A 26,607-nucleotide genomic window follows, 5' to 3' on the forward strand; every position below is an offset into this window, starting at 1 on the left:
CTCAGGAAAAGACAAACGCTCCCGGTGCTTCAGGTTAAGGACGGCCGCCTCAAGCTTGTAATGGACACAGGCACGGGAGAACGTAGGATGGGCCTCACCGCAGTTGAGGCAGCGAGCTTGGGGAGAAGTGCACTCCGACTTAGAGTGACCTTCACTCCCACACAAAGGACAGAGAGAGACAGTCCCAGAGCAGCGGAGGGCACCATGCCCAAACCTCCAGCACTTATTACAAAGTCGAGGAGAAGGAATATACTCCTGGACAGAGCACCTAGCACCAGCAAGAATGACAGAGGATGGAAGGGTCCTACCATCAAAGGTGATCTTCACAACGCGAAGGGGTTGACGGCGACGACCACGAGGGGGACGAGTAAACGAGTCAACCTGGAGGACAGAATGGCCTTGGGCATCAAGGATATGCCGAATATCATCGTGGCAATCCTGCAGATTCCGAACACCGGTTGCAACATGGGGTGGGAGGAGAATAGTGCCAACACTGGAATTCATCTGAACGTTTTTGGAGACCCGAACAGGGATCTCGCCAAGGCAAGATAAGGCAGCCAAGCGGGAAGCCGCATCCTGAGAAGGAGCAGCAACGACACGTGTACCGAGACGAGTGGGGTTGAAAGTAACACACGCATCCACGGAATCTACAAGATGCCGATGGAGGGAGAAATCGTCAGGAGGCGCAGAATCAAGAGGGAGGAGATCAAAGTATTTGGCCCATGAAGCAGGACCAAACAAGGCCTGATACGCATCAGCACGGGAAGGAATCGAGCGAGTGCGGTTGGGGCGCGAACGGCGGTGAGAACCCCTAGAGAGAGAGGGGTCAAAAGGCGCAGTAGTCACAACGAAAGACTTAGCCACACCAGGGGACGAAGTGGTCACCACCGGGGGCTGGAGGCTCGACCCAACCTCAGAGGAGGGAGGGGAGCTGGGGGAAGAAGTCAGGACGGTCAAAGGAGGAGCAAGGTCGGGGCCCAACGCAGCGGGAGCTACAAGGCCTGGTCTTCCAATACAGGCCGACTCGGGGGCTTGGTCGCCCACCCCACGAGCCTGAGAGGGTACAACGGAAACATTCAACGACATAGAGACGAAAAGTGACAAATTCATCCACGAATGTGCCCCCATACCCACCATGGAGCCACAATTAGAGGCAGGACACCCAACAGGAAGCTATCGCTGATCATGCCGGGGCCCCCTAGGGGTGCGTCGTGAGTATACGCCCCACAAACGCCACCTTAAGAACCGTCAGTCCGTCGAGATCGGGTTCAGCGACGAAAGGGGGATTGACAATAAAGGTTCCCCTCGCTCGAGACGTCGGGTACTACAGTGCTACGGGTGCAAGAGTATGCCTCCTCAAGCACCCGGGCGCCAAAATAGAAGAAGTCCAAAGAAAGAATCCAAAACAAGCAAAAGGTCGGCAGGAAACGACAAGCAGATAGGAGAAGAGGGGGGAGAAAAACGAAACATAAGGAAAAGGAAAAGCGATCCGGCACAATTGGAGAAGACAGCAGCAGGAGTGCAAGGCCAGAAAAGGACAGAGGACTGCCCAACGGAGCATCACACTCCGGCAGCCGTCCACCAAGCCCCCTCACGACGCCAACGGGCCGGAAGGGGAGGGGGGCATAGGGTGAAAGAAACTCTGCCCATTGTTTCTCACCGGCGCTTGGGATGGAACCCGGGACCACAGGATCACAAGTCCAGCGTGCTGTCCGCTCGGCCGACCAGGCTCCCTGCCTGATTATACTAGCATCGTGCTTCGTCACTACGAAGGCTGGTCCAATCACACACGTTGTGTGGCAAGTGGTCAACCCGGGGGGTCACGACCTGACCTGGGGCCAGATTCACGAAAGCACTTACGAACTTGTACATCTTTTCTCAATCTTTGGCGGCTGTGTTTACAATTATTAAACAGTTAATGACCTCTGAGGCACCAGGAGGCTGTTTATAACAATAACAACAGTTGATTGGCATGTTTTCGTGCTTGTAAACTATTTAATAAATGTAACTAAAGCCGTCAAAGATTGATGAGAGATGTACACGTTCGTAAGTGCTTGCGTAACTGCTTCGTGAATCTGGTCCCAGGCTAGACCAACAGTCTTCATAACCCGTATACTCACACTACTAACCACACCGCAGTTCACCTAATCAGTTTCGTGTATAATGTTTAAAGCTGCATTCTGATTGGTGCTCTGTGGACAGGCTTGACCGTATATGTAGCGAGGTGGGAGTTTTTGATGCAGGTCAGCTCTTGATACTGGTAATGGCTCCAAAGGGCCACCACTTACGGGCTATTCATGCCCGTGCCACCTTTTGGGTGGCTTAATCTTCATCAATCATTCAATCATTTGCTTGGCTTGTCCTTAGCTGCCTCTTGTGGCGGGAGCAGAGGGAGAGGACGAGTGCTCTCTCCCTCTCCCCCCCTCCCCCTCTCCCCCCCCCCTCCCTCTCCCCCTCTCTCCCCCTCTCTCCCCCTCTCACCCTCTCTCACCCTCTCTCTCCCTCCCTCTCTCCTCCCTCTCTCTCCCTCTCTCTCCCTCCCTCTCCCTCCCTCTCCCTCCCTCTCCCTCCCTCTCCCTCCCTCTCCCTCCCTCTCCCTCCCTCTCCCTCCCTCTCCCTCCCTCTCCCTCCCTCTCCCTCCCTCTCCCTCCCTCTCCCTCCCTCTCTCTCCCTCTCTCTCCCTCTCTCTCCCTCTCTCTCCCTCTCTCTCCCTCTCTCTCCCTCTCTCTCCCTCTCTCTCCCTCTCTCTCCCTCTCTCTCCCTCTCTCTCCCTCTCTCTCCCTCTCCCTCCCTCTCCCTCCCTCTCCCTCCCTCTCCCTCCCTCTCCCTCCCTCTCCCTCCCTCTCCCTCCCTCTCCCTCCCTCTCCCTCCCTCTCCCTCCCTCTCCCTCCCTCTCCCTCCCTCTCCCTCCCTCTCCCTCCCTCTCCCTCCCTCTCCCTCCCTCTCCCTCCCTCTCCCTCCCTCTCCCTCCCTCTCTCTCCCTCTCTCTCCCTCTCTCTCCCTCTCTCTCCCTCTCTCTCCCTCTCTCTCCCTCTCTCTCCCTCTCTCTCCCTCTCTCTCCCTCTCTCTCCCTCTCTCTCCCTCTCTCTCCCTCTCTCTCCCTCTCTCTCCCTCTCTCTCCCTCTCTCTCCCTCTCTCTCCCTCCCTCTCCCTCCCTCTCCCTCCCTCTCCCTCCCTCTCTCTCCCTCTCTCTCCCTCTCTCTCCCTCTCTCTCCCTCCCTCTCCCTCCCTCTCCCTCCCTCTCCCTCCCTCTCTCTCTCTCCCTCTCCCTCCCTCTCTCTCTCTCCCTCTCCCTCCCTCCCTCCCTCCCTCCCTCCCTCCCTCCCTCTCTCCCTCTCTCTCTCCCTCTCTCTCTCCAACACTCCTTGCACTGTGTCCCTACTTCGTTTCCTGTATATAAACTACATAAGAGATTAAGAAGAAAGTAGTGTATTGTGAAGATCTAATAACAGTAACAGCAGGGTGTAGCATGACCCTGTAATATCCCCCATAGCTCAAACAATTATGTATCAGCGAGAAGACCTACTATTAATGTGTAGTGATTAACTGTAAACAGCTCTTGAAATGGGACATTCTCTGTAACTAGCTAACATTATAACTATGAGGTGTGGAGGATAGATGTAATTGTTTATGTAATAATCTCCGTTGAGGTCTGATAAAGACCTTTTGTGCCCTCTGTAATGCCTTTTTTTGCGCTACCGCTCACAGGATGAGTATGGGGTGCACAATAAACTACCGCTCACAGGAGGAGTATGGGGTGCACAATAAACTACCGCTCACAGGAGGAGTATGGGGTGCACAATAAACTACCACTCACAGGATGAGTATGGGGTGCACAATAAACTACCACTCACAGGAGGAGTATGGGGTGCACAATAAACTACCACTCACAGGATGAGTATCGGGTGAACAATTAACTACCGCTCACAGGATGAGTATGGGGTGAACAATTAACTACCGCTCACAGGATGAGTATGGGGTGCACAATAAACTACCACTCACAGGATGAGTATGGGGTGCACAATAAACTACCACTCACAGGAGGAGTATGGGGTGCACAATAAACTACCACTTACAGGAGGAGTATGGGGTGCACAATAAACTACCACTCACAGGACGAGTATGGGGTGCAGAATAAACTACCGCTCACAGGATGAGTATGGGGTGCACAATAAACTACCACTCACAGGAGTATGGGGTGCACAATAAACTACCGCTCACAGGATGAGTATGGGGTGAACAGTTAACTACCGCTCACAGGATGAGTATGGGGTGCACAATAAACTACCACTCACAGGAGGAGTATGGGGTGCACAATAAACAACCGCCCCTGTTACCTAGCAGTAAAATAGGTACCTGGGTGTTAGTCAGCTGTCACTGGCTGCTTCCTTGGGGGTGGAGGCCTGGTCGAGGACCGGGCCGCGGGGACACTAAAGCCCCGAAATCATCTCAAGATAACCTCAAGATAACCCTGTACCTCCAAGTAGATATCAGACAGCACCTATATCTTGCAAGATCCTCTGCCGTGACTCTAGGCCTTTTACGTTGTTGATAGCTAATGAGAGCGGCTTGCACACCTGTCCCAGTCTAGCTGAACACAGTAGTGGTCCAAACATTAAAGTAATCAATTTATCTCTCTCTCTCTCTCTCTCTCTCTCTCTCTCTCTCTCTCTCTCTCTCTCTCTCTCTCTCTCTCTCTCTCTCTCTCTCTCTCTCTCTCTCTCTCTCTCTCTCTGGGTTGGGTTCAAGTATTTGTACCGTGTACTTTGGTATATACAAGAGTTTACATTCTTGTAAAGCCACTGGTACGCGTAGCGTTTCGGGCAGGTCCTTAACCCTAATATTCCCGGAATACGACCCCGCCGGATCGTTTAACAACCAGGTACCCATTCACTGCTGGGTGAACAGAGGCTACAGTTAAGGATTGGCGCCCGGTCAATCCTCCCCGGCCAGGATTCGAACCCAAGGCAAGGCGCTTGCGAAACGCCAGGCGAGTATCTTACCACTGCGCCACGGAGACTGCTACTTCTTTAATAGTAATTGTCAATTACTTATACCTGAAATTTCGTAAAAGTTGATACATGAATTTGTACTTGGTGAAATTTACTTTAAAAGATTCTAGTACTTCCAGGCATCTACTTGATGCATTTACAACTTGACGGATTTCGTAACTAGTTTTTGTGTATTCTTCAGTCAGTTTGCCGCCTTGAGTGGAGGGAGGAGCGCGTTCCTCCCTCGTCACGTGAGCCTTGTAACTTGGTCTTATAGTAACTATTATGTGTTGTCTTCAAGTCAGTGATGATACTGACGGCCAGTAGCTAGACGCCATTCAAGTCAACACACGTGACTGACAAGTATTCTAGTCTCTGTGATCTATGTATTCCTTGCTTTGCATGTACGTTACAACTGGTTATTAAGGATGGATGGTGACTTGAGCAGGATACTGGATGTAACAGTAGGGATTGTCTCACGTAGAGAGATCTACCGCAGCTACCAGTAGATGCTGAGTGCGTCTTACCTCCAAACATTACACACACAACTCTCAAGTTAAAAATGGTTATATTTAAACGTCCTTTCTCCCGAAAATAAATTGGTTATCCACAGGAGGAAGATGTCACTTCCCTTTTGAAAGAAAAATACCCCAGGACATGTTATATTTTCTTGAATATTTCTGAGGAGTCTGCAGACAATATTCCCAGTCATCTGTGTTCGTGGCCTTGAGCGCAGGAAATCAAAATACAGCAATAACTTCGTAGCATCATTGAAGAGCTCACTTGAAAAGCAAATAACCAAGTAGAAGACAAGCGAACAATTTCGCTATGCTGGTGTTCTTGACCGGCGCTATACAGGACGGTGCTTGAAGCATCACACAGAGAAGTTTACAGTCTCCGTGGTGTAGTGGTAAGACACTCGCCTGGCGTTCCGCGAGCGCTATGTCATGGGTTCGTATCCTGGCCGGGGAGGATTTACTGGGCGCAATTCCTTAACTGTAGCCGCTGTTTAACGCAACAGTAAAATGTGTACTTGGATGAAAAAACGATTCTTCGCGGCAGGGGATCGTATTCCAGGGACCTGCCCGAAACGCTACGCGTACTAGTGGCTGTACAAGAATGTAACAACTCTTGTATATATCTCAAAAAAAAAAAAAGGTGACCTAGCAGCCCACTTTTACCCCCACAGATCACAACACAGCCGCAACACTGGCTGCTCTAGACAAAATTACTTCTCCACCCAAACACACATGTAAGAGGTTCATTTTTATGGAAAATCCTGATGGTAATCAAGCTGTTGCTGATTGCACTGTTTATCATAATGTTGCACTGAGCCTCAACATGCCACGAGATGTGAGAGTAATCTCGTGGATTTCTGTTAGAAACATGAGCACACCTTCCCTAATGTAGTCAAGTTCTCCAGGACTCGTCTCACTATCCAAGCATCCTCACCATTAGTAGAGAGATCTCAACCTTGTGGTAAAACCACTCAAACCAGATCCTTGTCGTTTGACATAATTTTACTTTGTACTCCACAAATATGAATAGTTCATTGATCATACAAAACAACCACAATTCTGCCATTGTTTTAAAACAATGAAACATTGCACTTCTGTTGCTTGGATCATGGTAATAACTATTTTCACTATGAAATTGGACTATTGACTTGAATTTTGATTCCTTCCAGTTTGACAAAAATAATTTACAGTCCTGAGAGAAAACAAAGTTTTAATGATCAAAATTTTTTTTATTTGACTTTCACACATGTGTGTTTGTTTGTGTACTTAACAATTAAGTGCTTGAAATTACTTAACAAATTATTGAACATCATTGGTTTATATTTGCATGGTAATATATCTAAGGTACTTAAACCTGTTAAACCTGTACATGACAAAATGTACTTGAACCCAAGTCTGGCACTGTGCCTCTCTCTCTCTCTCTCTCTGTGTGTGCCTGCTGCCAGCCTGCCTCTCCCACTCCAGGCTTGAGAGCTTCAAGTCCCAGCATCACTGCCGCAAGAGGCAGAGAAGATGAATACAAATTACATTTCGCCGGAGGCTGCACAGGTGAATATAAATTATATTTCGAGTGAAGCAGAGAAGATGAATACAAATGATATTTAACGAAAAATGAAAGTGAAAGATATAATATATAGTGATCAAAGTAGAGAGTAACTATGACAGACGATCCAGGGAGTGCCAGATGATCCAGGGACTGCCAGGGAGTGCCAGGTGATCCAGGGAGTGCCAGGTGATCCAAGGAGTGCCAGGGAGTGTCAGGTGATCCAGGAGAGATCAAGTGATGCTACCGTGAGGACGGGAAAGTCCTGCTTCCGGAAAACTGAGCCAGAGATGCTATCTTGGCGGGTGGGGCAGCCTCCATCACGTGAACGGTTGCCTTACTCTACGACTAACGACATCAGTACCTCGCTTGAGTCTACAACGATTGATGGTAGAGAGGCGTGTGGACGCTGACGGGGGTGCCAGCTCCACGGTGGACGCTGACGGGGGTGCCAGCTCCACGGTGGACGCTGACGGGGGTGCCAGCTCCACGGTGGACGCTGACGGGGGTGCCAGCTCCACGGTGGACGCTGACGGGGGTGCCAGCTCCACGGTGGACGCTGACGGGGGTGCCAGCTCCACGGTGGACGCTGACGGGGGTGCCAGCTCCACGGTGGACGCTGACGGGGGTGCCAGCTCCACGGTGGACGCTGACGGGGGTGCCAGCTCCACGGTGGACGCTGACGGGGGTGCCAGCTCCACGGTGGACGGAAGAGACGGAAGAGTAGTCTCGGAGGACACCCCCGGAAGGTGTACCTTGGGATGGAAACCAAGCGGGAACAGGCATATAAAGTCTATTTTAAGTCGCTTCGAGATTGAGAATCGATGGAATTGTGTTGCCGGCGATTGAAACGTGAGAGTCGCGGAGGAGACTTTAGTCACTAACATGTAAATGATGACAGGTTAGTTACATAGAGTGCAGTTATTGGTTCGGTTACTGTTATGAACTACACTGTTCACTGATGTTGGTGAATTTGCTTACCAGAAAAGCAGGGATTAATTGCAGAAGCACATTTAGCGCTCTGAGTATGCAAATGGAGGTTGGGAGTAATTAAGTATAAAGTCGGTGTATGCAAACTGACCAGCAGGGTTGTAATCTTGTTGAATTTGCATGAGGAAAGTGAATGTTTTAGTCTATTACATTTATGCTGACTTGCTTACTGAAAAATCATACCATACATCAGAAGATAGAGAAACGTCGACGTTTCGGTCCGTCCTGGACCCTTATCAAGTCACATATGACTCGATAATTGTCCAGGACGGACAGAAACGTCGTCGTCGCCTCATCTTCTGATGTGTAGTCTGGTCATCATATCATCAGCCACGTTATTGTGACTCATCTCTGCACTTGCTTAACGAAATGTCAGCACAACATTTGCAGCAGCATATGTATATTATGTTCAAGGCTCGTGTAAGCTATCAGGAAACTAAGCTAGAGTTTTAATGTGAATATCTTACATCAGGTTGAATTTTTCTTACAATTTGTAGATTAGTGTAAGAGATCATATGGAGTATGCAAGCATAATTATTTTACCTTAAAACAGTTTGTTTTGTGAAGATGGGAACAATATATTTATACCTACCTGTAGATGCTGGATTATTACTTGCTACAGATAGATTACAGACCATGTTACCTGTTACTTTGCCTGCATAGTCTGTTAAAATACATTTGACCACAGCGAGTTAGGAAGCCGACAGCTTGACAGCCTCCCAGAGTGTCAAGTCAGAGAGAATATGGCCTTGACAGGTGCTGGACGTGGGCTGGCAGGTGCTGGACGTGGGCTGCCAGAGTACGTGCTTCAACACTATCAGTTTACCTTTTAGTCAAGTGCTTGTCTTAGTGTCGGGTTTACATTAAATATTATATAATATGCAGCGTCTCCATGTGTAGTGGTCGAACCACTTGGAGCTGGACGGTAGAGCGACGGTCTCGCGTCATGCAGGTCGGCGTTCAATCCCTGGACCGTCCAAGTGGTTGGGCACCATTCCTTCCCTCCGTCCCATCCCAAATCCTTATCCTGACCCCTTCCCAGTGCTATATAGTTGTAATGGCATGATGGTTCTCCTGATAATTCCCTCCCCCCCCCCTCCATATGAAGTGATTATTGTGTTTATTGCGTGTTAGTATAAATTACGCCACCGGCAGAGTATTATTAACCCAACAAAGTATTAAGGGGAAATTCTTCTCTAATTAATGGAGCAGTACTATTTATTCGTGCTTGTAGACTGGACCTGCAATTCGTTGCTGCCATCTTAAGCTTAACTACTTCTTCACATTTTCTATCTGTTACGGACCCGAGTCCAGCGTCCTAGCACGGAGCAGTGACGACAACGCCATCTGCCAGTCTGCTCCCGAAACCCCCTCCAAATGGACGACGCCATCTAGTGAGGACGGGATATACCGGCCACAGGGGCTGGTTTCCCGTCTTGATCAGCTCGTAACATAGCCGCTGCTGACCTCTGGTGAGGTGGCGCTTAGACAGCAATGCCATCTATGGAGTGGATAGGTGGACGTTTGTGTCTAAGCCTGTAAGTGAGGTGCCCTAGAGTGTCCCTAGTACTAATGACGTGTCTGATTACAGAGTCGACCTGGGACTGCTGTATTGGACGTTGGGGCAGTCTACCCAAGGCAGCCATAGTCCCTCCACGAGTTTGCTCTGAGGAAGCTGTGAGTCACCCCCGGACGAACACTGTTGAGTGTGTTAGCCTGCCTGTGACGTGGCAGTACCAGGATTCGTCTTATCTGGGGGCTGGCTGGTGGAAGAGACTAGCCACTGTGGTGAGGAGAGTGATCTGCGGAATCACACGAGGCTCCTGCCAAGGGCTCGCAACCCTAGTATCGGTCGTGGAGTGGCCTACACAGCGGAGCTGATCGGAACCTGCCAGCTACAGGCTGAATTTGTGGTTGAAGGCCTCCATGACGGTGCACCCAGTGGGACTGTGATTTGGCTGGCCTGTGGCCGGGGTAGATTCGCAGAGAGAATCAAAGGATTCATCCTGGGCCACGAAGAAGAGAACCAGGGCTATTCATCTTGAGCACCGTGGAGCAACCTGTGTCTTCAGAGGAAGACTAATTTGTATATAATAAGTGTAGTTATAGCAACCCCGCGTGTGACTGTGATATATTTATTTATGGTGGTGGTAGCAATATATATACAAAAGCAGTGCATTTGTATCCCTTCCCCTTTAATTTACTTGCGTTACGGAACACACCCCTTGAAAACCACTACTAACTTGGGGCCGGATACCCAAACTCTAATAACATCAGAGAAGAACCCAGTTGCGACCCAATAGGGCCGTAACACTATCAAACTATTAGTGAATTGTTATATATACCTGGTAGTTTTAATCCCCGTTCTTCTGAACGTGGATTAAATCTGCTTGTGACAATAAGTCATGGAGTTCTTAATCTGCTCCTCCATCAGCTGGCATGGAGTTGTTACTTAGTTGTTCATACTGAAGTTGTTGCTACTTCTTCATGAGTTACTACTATGTTTATACTGAAGGAACGTGTGTTGGTAGTGTACATACCGCTGGCGGAGCTCACCTTGGTACCTTCCCCTACACTGCCCACACCACTCCCAGTCTCACCTGGAAAATATACAAGTTTCATGAGCTTTCATGATATTTTCATGATACACAAGTTTCAACAACTGCAGTTATTATTACTGGCAACACTTTACAACTACTGGAAACAATAATACATTTTATACAGAGTTGACGTAGCAGTTGTGTTTCGATAGTGGTCAAAGCACAGTCGCGATACATTAAGTTAATACGAGTTCATGAAGATAGTTGACCCCAAGAAATAGTGGATATTGTCACCAGATTGTAGACACTCAGCCGTGAAGAGGGAGATAAAGAGGACAATTAGAAGGAGAGCGTCTTCATCTGCTGCCAACGGGTCGCTCCAGATCAAAGGTAACCGCTTTTATATCAGGAGATGAAGGGTCATATGTCGTGTGGGAGCACAGCCAGGCGAGGCTGAGGCCCCTGTGGCACTCTACCCACTGTGGGCCACACTGTGGGCCACACTGTGGGCCACACTGTGTGGTCACACTGTGGGCCACACTGTATTGTCACACTGTGGGCCACACTGTGGGTCACACTGTGTGGTCACACTGTGGGCCACACTGTGGGTCACACTGTGGGCCACACTGTGTGGTCACACTGTGGGCCACACTGTGTGGTCACACTGTGGGCCACACTGTGTGGTCACACTGTGGGCCACACTGTGGGTCACACTGTGGGCCACACTGTGTGGGTCACACTGTGGGTCACACTGTGGGCCACACTGTGGGTCACACTGTGTGGTCACACTGTGGGGTCACACTGTGGGGTCACACCGTGGGCTACACTGTGTGGTCACACTGTGGGCCACACTGTGGGTCACACTGTGGGGTCACACCGTGGGCCACACTGTGTGGTCACACTGTGGGCCACACTGTGGGTCACACTGTGGGCCACACTGTGTGGTCACACTGTGGGCCACACTGTGGGCCACACTGTGGTCACACTGTGGGTCACACTGTGGGGTCACACCGTGGGCTACACTGTGGCAGTGTACGAAGACGCAGCCACTAAGCTTACAAGGCGACAATAAACTCTTGAGTGAACACAAAATACATTTCAAGAGCGCAGTTAGCTTCGTACATGGAAGAGGTAGGAATAATGAGAAAATAAAGTGGTAGGGGGGGGGTAGGGGAAGGGGGAAGGGAAGCAGGAAAGGTGAAGGGAAGGGAAAAACCAAGGGGCAAGAACTACTCATCCCCCCTACCCCCCAGCCTCCACAAGACCAACACATACTCTGTCCTACACACCCTGCCTCCCTACCCCCTCACCCTGCTGCTCCTCCTCCCCTTTCACCCACCTGCTCCTCCCCCTTACTTCGCCCCCTCCTCCTCTCACACACACACGCGCGCGCGATGGCGTTTCGTAATAAATAACAAGTCAGTTGCAGCCTCCAGCACAATATCCGGCCGGGCGAGTGCCACCTGTGCGGTGTGTGCCACAGGTGTGCCATACCTGTGGCACACCTGTAGAGGTGTGGCAGTGGTAGAAGTCGGTGACAGGTGGAGAGTATAGTGACGGGTGACTGACAGGTGGAGAGTATAGTGACGGGTGACTGACAGGTGGAGAGTATAGTGACGGGTGACTGACAGGTGGAGAGTATAGTGACGGGTGACTGACAGGTGGAGAGTATAGTGACGGGTGACTGACAGGTGGAGAGTATAGTGACGGGTGGACAAGAGAGTGACGAGAGGACTAAGAGCGAGACAAAGCCTCCATTCAGTCCACTTGATGAGTTGCGTGACCCATCCTCCTCCCTCCCTCCTGTCTCACGAGGAGGAGGAGGAACAGGAGAAAGGAGAGGAGAGAGGAGGAGGAGAAACAGGAGAAGAAGGGAGAGGAAGAAGGAAGAGGAGAAAGAGGCGGATAAGGAACCTTGTCGTTCCTGTTCCTCATGGAGGTGGCTTTCAGGACCTATTGAATGGTATTCCTCTTGCTGACCACCAGTACAGAACTAAGGGAACAGGAAAAAGGACTAGAGACAACGAAACAGGTACATCTCGGCTAGTTAGTGAGGCATCAGGAGCTGTACCTCACTCTTATATTTACTCTTTTTTTTTTGTTTTTTTTTGAGATATATACAAGAGTTGTTACATTCTTGTACAGCCACTAGCACGCGCAGCGTTTCGGGTAAGTCCTTAATCCTACGGTTCCTGGAATACGATCCCCTGCCGCGAAGAATCGTTTATTTAACACTTTCTTAACAATCGTTTCTTAACACCATCGTTACTGAAGTCACTTCCACCTCTCGCCACCCATCACAATGTATGTCTGAAGTAGCTTGTAGTATTAAATGGAATGTAATTTTTGCCAATGATAATAACTCTTGTATAAAACTTGTGTGGATCCCATCCCATGTTGGAGTTGGTAAACATGACTTTGTAGATCAATTGGCCAATGAGGCTTGCAGGAAAGAAAACACTGATTATGACTTTGGACTATCTAATGCAATTATTAGAAACATTCAAATTAAAGAAATTAATTCAGATTTAGAAGAACTAAGAAATGCCCAGAGACCTGAAAGCTGCAGTATTAAAAGTTATGACAAGTTTTGTAATAATAGGTATTTGTATGGTCAGCACAGTAACCGAACCAGGCAATGTGATGTAGTCATTGCGCGAATTCGCCTTGGCTATAGACACATCTGGCAGGTTAGTGAGGCTGAGCCACTACCAGAATACTCAGATTGTAAACTCTGTGATAAACCTTTAATGCATTCACTAGAACACTATATTGTTGAATGTGAAACCATAAAGGACTTTAGACCTCCTGGTCTCTTGTACCACCAACTGTGTAACTATTTTATTGACTCAGGTGTTCTGGATGACATCCTAACAATTTATCCAAAATTTGCTCGTCCATTTTTAAGAATGAAGAACAATTTTATTTATATTACTTCTAAGCTGCATCACTTATGAACCCATCCCTGCCCTTGTGTGGCAGTGCACAATAGAAAGTTGTTTTCACATATCCATACATTAAAACATTGATTGTAACCATGATATATATGTGCTTCAGCCTACAGTTTAGACCTATTGTCTTGTGTATGACCCTCTGTCCTGCGTGACAGTGAATACCAGCATTATCCTCACTTTAATAAGACTTAATTGAAATCTTCAGATTAGCCAAATTGTAATTAAATTTTGTCAATAAAGATGTTAATAATAATAAATGCCTCCACCACCACCACACAAGAGAGAGACAATCACGGTGTTCCCCTAAGGAAGTGATGTATCATGTGTGGAGGGCCGTGTTCATCTCCGCTACCACCCACCCCACACGTGTGGAGGGCCGTGTTCATCTCCGCTACCACCCACCCCACACGTGTGGAGGGCCGTGTTCATCTCCGCTACCACCCACCCCGCACGTGTGGAGGGCCGTGTTCATCTCCACTACCACCCACCCCACACGTGTGGAGGGCCGTGTTCATCTCCACCACCACCCACCCCACACGTATGGAGGGCCGTGTTCATCTCCACCACCACCCACCCCACACACACACCATCTCTCTCGGTTAATCATTACATTAATCCGGCCCCCAACACGGATTTTTAGAGGCCAGTGTGCTTTGTACCCTCCCTCCCTCGTCTGCTGATTAATGTCCATTTTATGGTACGTGGTAAAATAGTTCCTGTGGTGGTATCTGGCTCATGTTCCTCTGATGGTATGTGGCTCGTGTTCCTCTGATGGTGGTATCTGGCTCATGTTCCTCCGGTGGTATCTGGCTCATGTTCCTCTGATGGTATGTGGCTCGTGTTCCTCTGATGGTGGTATCTGGCTCATGTTCCTCCGGTGGTATCTGGCTCATGTTCCTCCGGTGGTATCTGGCTCATGTTCCTGTGGTGGTATCTGGCTCATGTTCCTCTGATGGTATGTGGCTCGTATTCCTCTGATGGTGGTATCTGGCTCATGTTCCTCCGGTGGTATCTGGCTCATGTTCCTCTGGTGGTAGTATCTGGCTCATGTTCCTCTGATGGTAGTGTCTGGCTCATGTTCCTCTGATGGTAGTGTCTGGCTCATGTTCCTCTGATGGTAGTGTCTGGCTCATGTTCCTCCGGTGGTATCTGGCTCATGTTCCTCTGATGGTATCTGGCTCATGTTCCTCCGGTGGTATCTGGCTCATGTTCCTCCGGTGGTATCTGGCTCATGTTCCTCCGGTGGTATCTGGCTCATGTTCCTCTGGTGGTGGTATCTGGCTCATGTTCCTCTGGTGGTATCTGGCTCATGTTCCTCTGGTGGTATCTGGCTCATGTTCCTCTGATGGTATCTGGCTCATGTTCCTCTGATGGTATCTGGCTCGTGTTCCTCTGATGGTATCTGGCTCGTGTTCCTCTGATGGTATCTGGCTCGTGTTCCTCTGATGGTATCTGGCTCGTGTTCCTCTGGTGGTATCTGCTCATGTTCCTCTGGTGGTATCTGGCTCGTGTTCCTCTGATGGTATCTGGCTCATGTTCCTCTGGTGGTATCTGGCTCATGTTCCTCTGGTGGTATCTGGCTCATGTTCCTCTGGTGGTATCTGGCTCATGTTCCTCTGGTGGTATCTGGCTCATGTTCCTCTGGTGGTATCTGGCTCATGTTCCTCTGGTGGTATCTGGCTCATGTTCCTTTGGTGGTATCTGGCTCATGTTCCTCTGGTGGTATCTGGCTCATGTTCCTCTGGTGGTATCTGGCTCATGTTCTTCTGGTGGTATCTGGCTCATGTTCCTCTGGTGGTATCTGGCTCATGTTCCTCTGGTGGTATCTGGCTCATGTTCCTCTGGTGGTATCTGGCTCTTGTCCTGATGGTATCTGGCTCATGTTCCTCTGATGGTATCTGGCTCATGTTCCTCTGGTGGTATCTGGCTCATGTTCCTCTGATGGTATCTGGCTCGTGTTCCTCTGGTGGTATCTGGCTCATGTTCCTCTGATGGTATCTGGCTCATGTTCCTCTGATGGTATCTGGCTCATGTTCCTCTGATGGTATCTGGCTCATGTTCCTCTGATGGTATCTGGCTAATGTTCCTCTGATGGTATCTGGCTCATGTTCCTCTGATGGTATCTGGCTCATGTTCCTCTGGTGGTATCTGGCTCATGTTCCTCTGATGGTATCTGGCTCATGTTCCTCTGGTGGTATCTGGCTAATGTTCCTCTGATGTTCTTTCTCGTATCAGACAATTCCTTCAGTCTGTCCAAGTGTTCTTGTTCATGCCTAGTTGTGCTTGCTGGGGTTGAGCTTTGGCTCTTTAGCCCCACCTCTCAACTCCCAATTAACTGATAAATAGGTTTCCGAGCCTATTGGGCTCTATTACATCTATATTTAAAATATTGTATGGGGTCTGCCTCTACCCCCTTCACTTCAGGGTGCTTATATATTCGTTATCTGACGAGAAAGACTTTTATGTCCGTGTCTCTGAGGCTCATTTAGGTTCTCAGTTTACATCTGCGAGAGTTCCTCAATGCTTAATAATCTGGCTTTATCTAGCTTATCAATTCCTCTGAGAATTTTGTATGTGGTAATCATATCTCCCTTTAACATTTCTGTCTTCCCACGACGTGAGGTTTAATTCCTGAAGCCTTTCCTTATAATTCATCTCTCTCAGTTCTAAAACTATTCTGGTAGCATACTTCTATATTTTTCTCAAACTTCGTCCTGTGCTCGACTAGATATATGGACTCCAGGTTGGAACTGCATATTCCAAGACTGCTCTGACATATGTGGTATACAAGGTTCTGAATAAATTCTTATAAACTAAAACTAAAGTTATAAACTAAAGTTATACTAAAGTTATTTTATAAACTCTTATAAACTAGAACTAAAGGCAGTTCTTATGTTGGCCAACTAGCATATACTGCTGAAGATAGCCTTTTGATGTTGGCTTCAGGAGACAGGATCGGTGTGATACTGAACCCCAGATCTTTTTCTCCACCTGATTCTAGTAAAATTTCACTTCCCATTTGATACCTTGTATCCGGCCTACTGCTCCCTCCGGCAAGTTTCATTAATTTGCATTTTAACTCAAGTAGCCATTTGTTGGATCATTCCTTCAGTTTGTCCAGGTGATCTTGTAGCCACTAGGTTACCAGTGGCTCCCGGACCTATCCCTAGGTCTGGGATATGTCCAAAACTGTACCTTGTGGGACTCGAAGCATGGTACAGCTGGAAGTGCAGTTGTTGTGACAGCAAGAGATGGCTCCTGCTCCTACGAGTGTGGAGCGCGTATAACTGGGCCTCCACTCTTCAAACAGAATTGGTTGCCCTAATCCTTTCACTCGAACGAGTATATTGTTACGGTAATCTCCTGCTTAGGCAGTAGATCCTGCCTGTTCTCTCTACCACCTATTCACGAACGTATTTGCATGCTCCAACATAACGAATTAACATCAACAACAATGTGCTGGGTGCCTAGACAGACCCCCTCCTCCCTCCACCTTGTAGTATCCCGGACACCTGAACACCTGCCGTCTGGGCAGGGGCTCAGACACCACTCGCCGGTCGACCAGACGCTATATGCTTGTTTAACTGCCGGCCGATGGTTACCTACAAGATTCGCGCCATCTCTGACGTCCTGGCCCATATATAAGGGGCTCGCTGGCGTCCAGTCATCAGAATACACTTTGTGCTCTCAGTAGTAACATCTACTCTCGCCTTCCCAGAAGACAGTAGATGCGTAACACTTTGGTATAAAGTCATTTGCACCCCCTTTTTGATTAACTTAAGTCTCACCTCTATTTATATTTCTCTTCATAACTTTGTGTAAAGCCACGATTTAAGGGCTTTGTTCTCATTAAGTATTACTTATTATTTTGAGTGTTAATAAGTCATTTTTGTTATATTAAATGTTAAAATTTTTTTTTATTCTCCCTGATTTTTACCTGCAGCTCTCAGTGTAAAGGACTCAAGCAGTCTTATTTACTTTATTTTACTTTTTTTTTATTAATGTGTGATTGGCACAACACCAGCCAGAATAGCCACTGCTCTATTACAGATTCTCGTCACAATATGAACCCAAAGTTGACACGCTAATTGTAAGCGACTCCTTGTCACTCTTGACTGCCCTCAGTTCCCCAAGGCATGACTGTGACGTGCTTGTCTCTGAAGCTAGACACAGATATAAAGAAATAATGTAATGGAGTCAGAGTTTGATTCTTGTCGATTCCCTTTCCATATTGGTTTCCGAATGCATCATAGAACCGATGAGTTGGCCAAGACTTTTGCTCATAAAGAGGGAATTGATTACCATCTTGAACTGCTTAGCAGCAGCCTGAGGGCAGTAATCTTCCGGGATCATCATCAAAATCTCAGACTTGAAGCAAAGTGAAGTGCACTCCAGTTACTCCATCTATCATCATTCTATTATGCAGGAAAAACCGCACGTCTATTGGTCATTCAATAAAGTTAGTAGACTTCTAGATGTTACCACTACTAGACTAAGTAAGTAAGTAATTATCAAAAGAAGGCACCAAACCGGGAAGGCTATGTAGCACCATCAAATGTGCGGAATAATCAGAGGGCGCTAAATATCACCAAGGATGCCAATACGAGAACAGAAACGCATGAGGCGAACGATATCATAAGAATCCGTCACCAAGAATACTATCGAGGGACAAGCGACCGCGGGGAACGGTCGGAAAACAAGACACGCTCGTCCTGGAAGTCAGGACATTCAACAAGGATATGCACGACCGTAAGAGGGAGGTAGAGCCGAAGGGACTCCATGGAAAGCTCGACCCAACCACAGAGGAGGGAGGGAAGCCGAAGGGACTAGTCAGCAGGGTCCAAGGAGGAGCAAGGTCGTGGCTCAATGCAGCGGGGGCTACAGAGCCTGGTCTTCCAACACAGTCCGACTCGGGGGATTGGTCGCCCACCCCACGAGCCTGAGAAGGTACAAGAGGAACAGAATTGGACATAAAGACGAGAGTAACACTTTCATTCACGAATGTGCCCCCACATCCACCACGGAGCCACAATTAGAGGAAAGGACTCCCAATAAGAGACAAGTTGCCGATCTTGCCGGGGCCTCCCAGGGGTGTCGTGAGTATACGCCCCATAAACGCCACCTTAAGAACCGTCAGGCCATGGAGATCGGGTTCAGTGACGAAAGGGGGATTAACAATAAAAGCGTCCCCTTGCTTGAAACGTTGGGTACTATAGTACTATGGGGGCACGAGTATGCCTTCCCAAACACCCGGGTGTCAAAATAGAAGAAGGCCAAAAGAATAATCAAAACAGGCAAAAGGTCAGCGGCAAATGACAATTAGAAAGAAGAGGGGGGGGGGGGGGGGAGAACAATGAAGGAAAAGGAAAAGGAAAAGTTATCTGGCAGAATTCGAGAAGACAGCAACAGGAGTATAAGGCTACAAAAGGACAGAGGACTGTCCCATGGAGCATCACACTCCAGCAAACGCCCATCAAACCTCACAGCAACAACGGGCCGGATAGGGAGGGGGGGAGTTACAAGGAAAGGCTGCGAGAACTACACCTCACGTCGCTGGAAGACAGAAGAGCTCGGGGAGACATGATCACCACATACAAAATTCTCAGGGGAATTGAGAGGGTAGACAAGAATGGACTATTTAACACAGGTGGTACATGCACAAGAGGACACGGGTGGAAGCTGAGTACCCAAATGAGCCACAGGGATATTATACAGAACGTTTTCAGTGTTAGAGTAGTTAATCAATGAAATGCACTAGGAAGCGATGTGGTGGAGGCTGACTCCATACACAGTTTCAAATGTAGATATGATAGAGCCCAGTAGGCTCAGGAACCTGTACACCAGTTGATTGCCGGTTGAGAGACGGGACCAAAGAGCCAAAGCTCAACCCTCGTAAGCACAACTAGTTGAGTACACAAGAAATATTATCACACCCCCAGTAAAGGTTTATTGAATGCTGGATACGAGTGAAAAAAAATATTATTCGTTGACGCTAATTGGAGCTGAAATTCTGATAATAGAATTGTCAACATTTATAGGGCGCGGGTGATTGGTTGACAAGCCCTCCCAGGCCGCTGTTAATACCCCGGGCTCATGGGTGGTTATTGAACTTCCTGTTATCCAAACCATTATGTTATTTCCTCTCTATCACGCCAATATTGACTTTTTTTAAATGATAGGATATATTTGTTTAAATGCCTCGTTTTCTTTCTCATGACATACAATTTTAATTTATCCACGAGTATTTTCCTATTTTTTATGAGCAGTGTTGTGTTTATGTGAACTTTGTAGTTGAGAGGCGGGTACAGGTGACTAGTGCGGGTACCTGCTGCAGGTGGGGGTGAGGCGGGTACAGGTGACCCGTGTGGGTACCTGCTGGAGGTGGTGGTGAGGCGGGTACAGGTGACCAGTGCGGGTACCTGGTGCAGGTGGTGGCGAGGCGGGTACAGGTGACCAGTGCGGGTACCTGCTGCAGGTGGTGGTGAGGCGGGTACAGGTGACCAGTGCGGGTACCTGCTGCAGGTGGTGGTGGCGAGGTGGGTACAGGTTACCAGTGCGGGTACCTGCAGGTGGTGGTGGTGAGGCGGGTACAGGTGACCAGTGCGGGTACCTGCTGCAGGTGGTGGTGAGGCGGGTACAGGTGACCAGTGCGGGTACCTGCAGCAGGTGGTGGTGAGGCGGGTACAGGTGACCAGTGCGGGTACCTGCTGCAGGTGGTGGTTGCGAGGCGGGTACAGGTGACCAGTGCAGGTACCTGCAGCAGGTGGTGAGGCGGGTACAGGTGACCAGTGCGGGTACCTGCAGCAGGTGGTGGTGAGGCGGGTACAGGTGACCAGTGCGGGTACCTGCAGGTGGTGGTGGTGAGGCGGGTACAGGTGACCAGTGCGGGTACCTGCTGCAGGTGGTGGTGAGGCGGGTACAGGTGACCAGTGCGGGTACCTGCAGCAGGTGGTGGTGAGGCGGGTACAGGTGACCAGTGCGGGTACCTGCTGCAGGTGGTGGTTGCGAGGTGGGTACAGGTGACCAGTGCGGGTACCTGCAGCAGGTGGTGAGGCGGGTACAGGTGATCAGTGCGGGTACCTGCTGCAGGTGGTGAGGCGGGTACAGGTGACCAGTGCGGGTACCTGCAGCAGCAGGTGGTGGTGAGGCGGGTACAGGTGACTAGTGCGGGTACCTGGTGCAGGTAGCAAGCACAGAGGAGTGGTCGCTGGAGCTATTAGTCAGATATTCACACCTGCCGCCCAGAGGGCCACCTGGGTCACCCCTCCAACCCATGATGCTGCCTCCCATGGTGGCCCCTCCCATGGTGGCCCCTCCCATGGTGGCCCCTCCCATGGTGGCCCCTCCCATGGTGGTCCTCCCATGGTGGTCTCCCATGGTGGCCCCTCCCATGGTGGCCCCTCCCATGGTGACCCCTCCCATGGTGGTCCTCCCATGGTGGTCCTCCCATGGTGGTCTCCCATGGTGGCCACCCATGGCGTCTAGCAGCCATTCTAATTTCCATTCCAGTGGACAATACAAGAAATATAGAGAAAACGAGACGAGAGAGAAGGGGAGAGAAGAGAGGTGAGAGAGAGAGGTGAGAGAGAGAGAGGTGAGAGAGAGAGAGGTGAGAGAGAGAGAGGTGAGAGAGAGAGAGGTGAGAGAGAGAGAGGTGAGAGAGAGAGAGGTGAGAGAGAGAGGTGAGAGAGAGAGGTGAGAGAGGTGAGAGAGAGAGGTGAGAGAGAGAGGAAGGAGGGTGGGGAGAGCCTAGAGGATCGTCCACAGCCTGGGCGGGGGGGGGGGGGGGGGAGCCGGGGAGGCCCGGGTCCCAACATCTTTTACTGATGTGGGAGAAAACATGTTGGACGCCATCAATAATGTATGAGTCTCCTTCAGTGTATACTACCACCAGCTCCTTGTTGGTGGTGGTGGCCAGCTGTGGTGGTGGTGGCCAGCTGTGGTGGTGGTGGCCAGCTGTGGTGGTGGTGGCCAGCTGTGGTGGTGGTGGTGGTGGTGGCCAGCTGTAGTGGTGGTGGCCAGCTGTGGTGGTGGTGGCCAGCTGTGGTGGTGGTGGCCAGCTGTGGTGGTGGCGGCCAGCTGTGGTGGCGGCGGCCAGCTGTGGTGGCGGCGGCCAGCTGTGGTGGTGGCGGCCAGCTGTGGTGGTGGCGGCCAGCTGTGGTGGTGGTGGCCAGCTGTGGTGGTGGTGGCCAGCTGTGGTGGTGGTGGCCAGCTGTGGTGGTGGTGGCCAGCTGTGGTGGTGGTGGCCAGCTGTGGTGGTGGTGGTGGTGAGGGTGGTGGTGGCCAGCTGTGGTGGTGAGGGTGGTGGCGGCCAGCTGTGGTGGTGAGGGTGGTGGCGGCCAGCTGTGGTGGTGAGGGTGGTGGCGGCCAGCTGTGGTGGTGAGGGTGGTGGCGGCCAGCTGTGGTGGTGAGGGTGGTGGCGGCCAGCTGTGGTGGTGAGGGTGGTGGCGGCCAGCTGTGGTGGTGAGGGTGGTGGCGGCCAGCTGTGGTGGTGAGGGTGGTGGCGGCCAGCTGTGGTGGTGAGGGTGGTGGCGGCCAGCTGTGGTGGTGAGGGTGGTGGTGGCCAGCTGTGGTGGTGAGGGTGGTGGTGGCCAGCTGTGGTGGTGAGGGTGGTGGTGGCCAGCTGTGGTGGTGAGTGTGGTGGTGGCCAGCTGTGGTGGTGAGGGTGGTGGTGGCCAGCTGTGGTGGTGAGGGTGGTGGTGGCCAGCTGTGGTGGTGAGGGTGGTGGTGGCCAGCTGTGGTGGTGAGGGTGGTGGTGGCCAGCTGTGGTGGTGAGGGTGGTGGTGGCCAGCTGTGGTGGTGAGGGTGGTGGTGGCCAGCTGTGGTGGTGAGGGTGGTGGTGGCCAGCTGTGGTGGTGAGGGTGGTGGTGGCCAGCTGTGGTGGTGAGGGTGGTGGTGGCCAGCTGTGGTGGTGAGGGTGGTGGTGGCCAGCTGTGGTGGTGAGGGTGGTGGTGGCCAGCTGTGGTGGTGAGGGTGGTGGTGGCCAGCTGTGGTGGTGAGGGTGGTGGTGGCCAGCTGTGGTGGTGAGGGTGGTGGTGGCCAGCTGTGGTGGTGAGGGTGGTGGTGGCCAGCTGTGGTGGTGAGGGTGGTGGTGGCCAGCTGTGGTGGTGAGGGTGGTGGTGGCCAGCTGTGGTGGTGAGGGTGGTGGTGGCCAGCTGTGGTGGTGAGGGTGGTGGTGGCCAGCTGTGGTGGTGAGGGTGGTGGTGGCCAGCTGTGGTGGTGAGGGTGGTGGTGGCCAGCTGTGGTGGTGAGGGTGGTGGTGGCCAGCTGTGGTGGTGAGGGTGGTGGTGGCCAGCTGTGGTGGTGAGGGTGGTGGTGGCCAGCTGTGGTGGTGAGGGTGGTGGTGGCCAGCTGTGGTGGTGAGGGTGGTGGTGGCCAGCTGTGGTGGTGAGGGTGGTGGTGGCCAGCTGTGGTGGTGAGGGTGGTGGTGGCCAGCTGTGGTGGTGAGGGTGGTGGTGGCCAGCTGTGGTGGTGAGGGTGGTGGTGGCCAGCTGTGGTGGTGAGGGTGGTGGTGGCCAGCTGTGGTGGTGAGGGTGGTGGTGGCCAGCTGTGGTGGTGAGGGTGGTGGTGGCCAGCTGTGGTGGTGAGGGTGGTGGTGGCCAGCTGTGGTGGTGAGGGTGGTGGTGGCCAGCTGTGGTGGTGAGGGTGGTGGTGGCCAGCTGTGGTGGTGAGGGTGGTGGTGGCCAGCTGTGGTGGTGAGGGTGGTGGTGGCCAGCTGTGGTGGTGAGGGTGGTGGTGGCCAGCTGTGGTGGTGAGGGTGGTGGTGGCCAGCTGTGGTGGTGAGGGTGGTGGTGGCCAGCTGTGGTGGTGAGGGTGGTGGTGGCCAGCTGTGGTGGTGATGGTGGCCAGCTGTGGTGGTGATGGTGGTGGTGGCCAGCTGTGGTGGTGGTGGTGGCCAGCTGTGGTGGTGGTGGTGGCCAGCTGTGGTGGTGGGGGCCAGCTGTGGTGGTGGTGGCCAGCTGTGGTGGTGGTGGCCAGCTGTGGTGGTGGTGGCGAGGCAAGCTACCGGCTAGGCAAGCCCCTGGCGAGGCTAGCCCCTGGCAAGGCTAGCTCCTGGCAAGGCTAGCCCCTGGCAAGGCAAGCCCCTGGCAAGGCAAGCCCCTGGCAAGGCAAGCCCCTTGCAAGGCAAGCCCCTTGCAAGGCAAGCCCCTTGCAAGGCAAGCCCCTTGCAAGGCAAGCCCCTTGCAAGGCAAGCCCCTTGCAAGGCAAGTAAGTAATTATCAAAAGAAAGCACCCAACCAGGAAGGCTATGTAGCACCATCAAATGTGGGGGATAATCAGAGGGCGCTAAATATCACCAAGGATGCCAATACGAGAACAGAAACGCATAAGGTGAATGATATCAAAAGTATCCGAGTCACCAAGAATTCTATCGAGGGACAAGCGACCGCGAGGGTCAGTCTGAAAGCAAGACACACGCTCGTCCTGGAAGTATGGGCTTTCAACAAGGATATGCACGACCGTAAGAGGGACAACGAAATTTGGACTTAAGCGTGTATGGCCAATACGCAATCTCGCCAGGGCCGTTTCCCATCGCCGGTTACAGTGGTAGGAGGATGGCCATGAGGACACACTACTCTTAAGAGTACACAGTTTGTTACCAGTAACAGGAGACCAACAATCCTGCCAACGGGTAAGGATGGAGGAATGAATAACTGGGTAAAAGTCGGAATAAGGAATACCTTTACGGGAGATGGGACAAGCGCGGACAGCTTCCCTGGCGGCAGCGTCCGCACGCTCATTTAAAGACACACCAATATGGCTGGGAACCCAACAAAACTCAACTGACTTAAATTTACTGTGAATAAGAAACAGCCAATGTTGAATCTCGACGACTAATGGATGGACCGGATTGAAGGACCCCGAGAGCCATGAGGGCACTACGAGAGTCAACGACAACCACAAAGGAAGACTGACAACGAGAGAGCAGGAGACGAAGAGCATAGAGAATAACAAAGTTCTACTGTGAAGATGCTAGTCTCCGGAGGTAGGCGACACATATAAGTGCTGTCAGGAACAACAACAGAGTAGCCAACACCGTCCGCAGACTTAGACCCATCGGTGAAGACGGAAACGGAGCGGGAGTGAGATGAAAAGTGCTCAGGGAAAAGCCGTTTCAGAACCGTAGGAGGGGTAAAAGCTTTAGTGATGCAGGTTAAGGATGCACAAAACTTCGGAAGGGGGAACCCTCCATGGGGGGCAAGGAAGGAACAATACGAGGAGAAATGTGAAAAAGACGAATGGAAAGAGACCTGTAAGCGAGTTAACCGGACAGAAAGAGCGAGGTGAACTAAGGAGAGGTAAAAGTTAAAGCACGACAGAGGCGAGAGGAAGGATGTTGCAAGGACCGCGCAAGATAACGAAGACAGTAGCGATCACGGCGGTCCTGGAGAGACAGGAAGCCAGTGTCAACATACAAGCAGAACACGGGAGTCGAACGAAAGGCATCAGAACAGAGGCGCAACCCAGTATGGTGCAAAGCATCAAGACGGCGAAGAATAGGAGAAGCAGACGAGTAAGCAGGGCAACCATAATCGAGCTTAGACAGGACGAGAGAGGAATGTAAAACAAGGAGAGTGCGCCTATCCGCCCCCAAGAAGTATGGGACAAAACCTTAAGGAGGGTAAGGGCCTTAGAGCACTCAACTCTGAGGTAAGAGATATGGGGCGACCAAGACAAACGAGTGTCAAAGATTAACCCCAAAAGCTTAGCGGAATCCCTGTACTCAAGGGGATGACCATAAAGCAACAAAGAGGGACGAAGGACATGCTTCCGAGTAAAAGTCATAGCACAAGTCTTAGTAGTAGAGAACTTGAAGCCATGATCGGTGGTCCAAGACGACACGGCATCAATCACAAGTTGAAGCCGGCGTTGAAGGAAATGCGAATCATCACCTCGACAGCAGAGGGTAAGATCGTCGACATAGAGAGCAGAGAAGACGCCAGAAGAATGAGAGGAAAGAAGACCATTGAGGGCAACCAGAAAAAGAGTAGTGCTCAGAACACTACCCTGGGGCACACCTTCGTACTGCTGATAAGAGGCAGAGAGAGTGGTACCAAGCCTCACTCGAAAGGAACGACGAGAGAGGAAGCTGCGGAGAAAAAGAGGGAGATGACCACGAAGGCCAAAATAATGAAGTTGGCACAGAATATGATATCGCCAAGTGGTGTCGTAAGCCTTTTCCAGGTCAAAAAGGACGGCAACAACGGAGGTCTTCGCAGCAAAAGCAGTACGAATATAGACCTCGAAGTTCACCAGGACATCTGTCGTGCTGCGGCACTTGCGGAAACCAAATTGAGAAGGGGAGAGGAGGTGATGGTGTTCCAGGAACCACATCAGACGAACGTTAACCATACGTTCAAAGAGCTTGCAGACACAACTTGTGAGGGCAATAGGGCGGAAGTCCTTAGGGGATCTTCCCAGAGACCCTGGTTTGCGAACAGGGAGGACAACGGCATCGAGCCAGTCCTCAGGGACTGACGACGACTCCCAGACCTGATTATACAGACTCAGTAAATACTGAGACGTGCACGGAGGGAGATGGCGAAGTATCTCATAATGAATACCATCGGAGCCCCTGGCGAGGCAAGCCAGGATAATCTGGATGTTTATCAGCAGCCAGTGATCACTCCCCGAGCCCGTGACCTGTCCATCACGAGGTGAAGAGTGTGACGAGTCATCTTCACCTTGTAACTACTAATGACACCTGACTTACACTGTTGAGCGAGTGTAGGTGTAGAGGACACAGACCCTGACACCCAAACACTCTTACCACCACAATTAACAAACAACTACGACACAATTAACTAGTTCATTGCATTATTTTTCTTCTTTTTTCATTCTTTAAAAAACTGAGGGAGAGGCAGAGAGGTTGCACAGTAGTGTAGACAGATAAGGGAGAATGGTTTAGTTCACCAGACAACCCGTCGTCTTGAAAATAACGTTGCTTTTCGCTGGTATGTGCGCTATGGCCGAAAACTGACGTCATTTGAAATTAAGTCGGCTCACGAAAGTGATGTACTGCCCCGTTTTCTGTTTGGGCCCTCCGGCTTGGCTTAGCTTAGCTTAGCT

The 26,607-nt window shown here is 51.0% G+C and overlaps 2 protein-coding genes across 2 annotated transcripts in view; one reads left to right on the forward strand and one right to left on the reverse strand.

Moving 5' to 3' along the window:
* The window catches only part of LOC123761386 (uncharacterized), a 348,122-nt gene that overhangs the window by 112,899 nt on the left and 208,616 nt on the right, over positions 1-26,607 (reverse strand). The window lies entirely within an intron of this gene.
* LOC138357793 (chloride intracellular channel protein 6-like) lies at positions 7,440-7,901 on the forward strand. The gene has a single exon (XM_069314873.1). The coding sequence runs from the start codon at positions 7,440-7,442 to the stop codon at positions 7,899-7,901; it is 462 nt and encodes a 153-aa protein (XP_069170974.1).

Source organism: Procambarus clarkii, chromosome 7 (assembly GCF_040958095.1).
Source record: "Procambarus clarkii isolate CNS0578487 chromosome 7, FALCON_Pclarkii_2.0, whole genome shotgun sequence".
Taxonomy (NCBI): domain Eukaryota; kingdom Metazoa; phylum Arthropoda; class Malacostraca; order Decapoda; family Cambaridae; genus Procambarus; species Procambarus clarkii.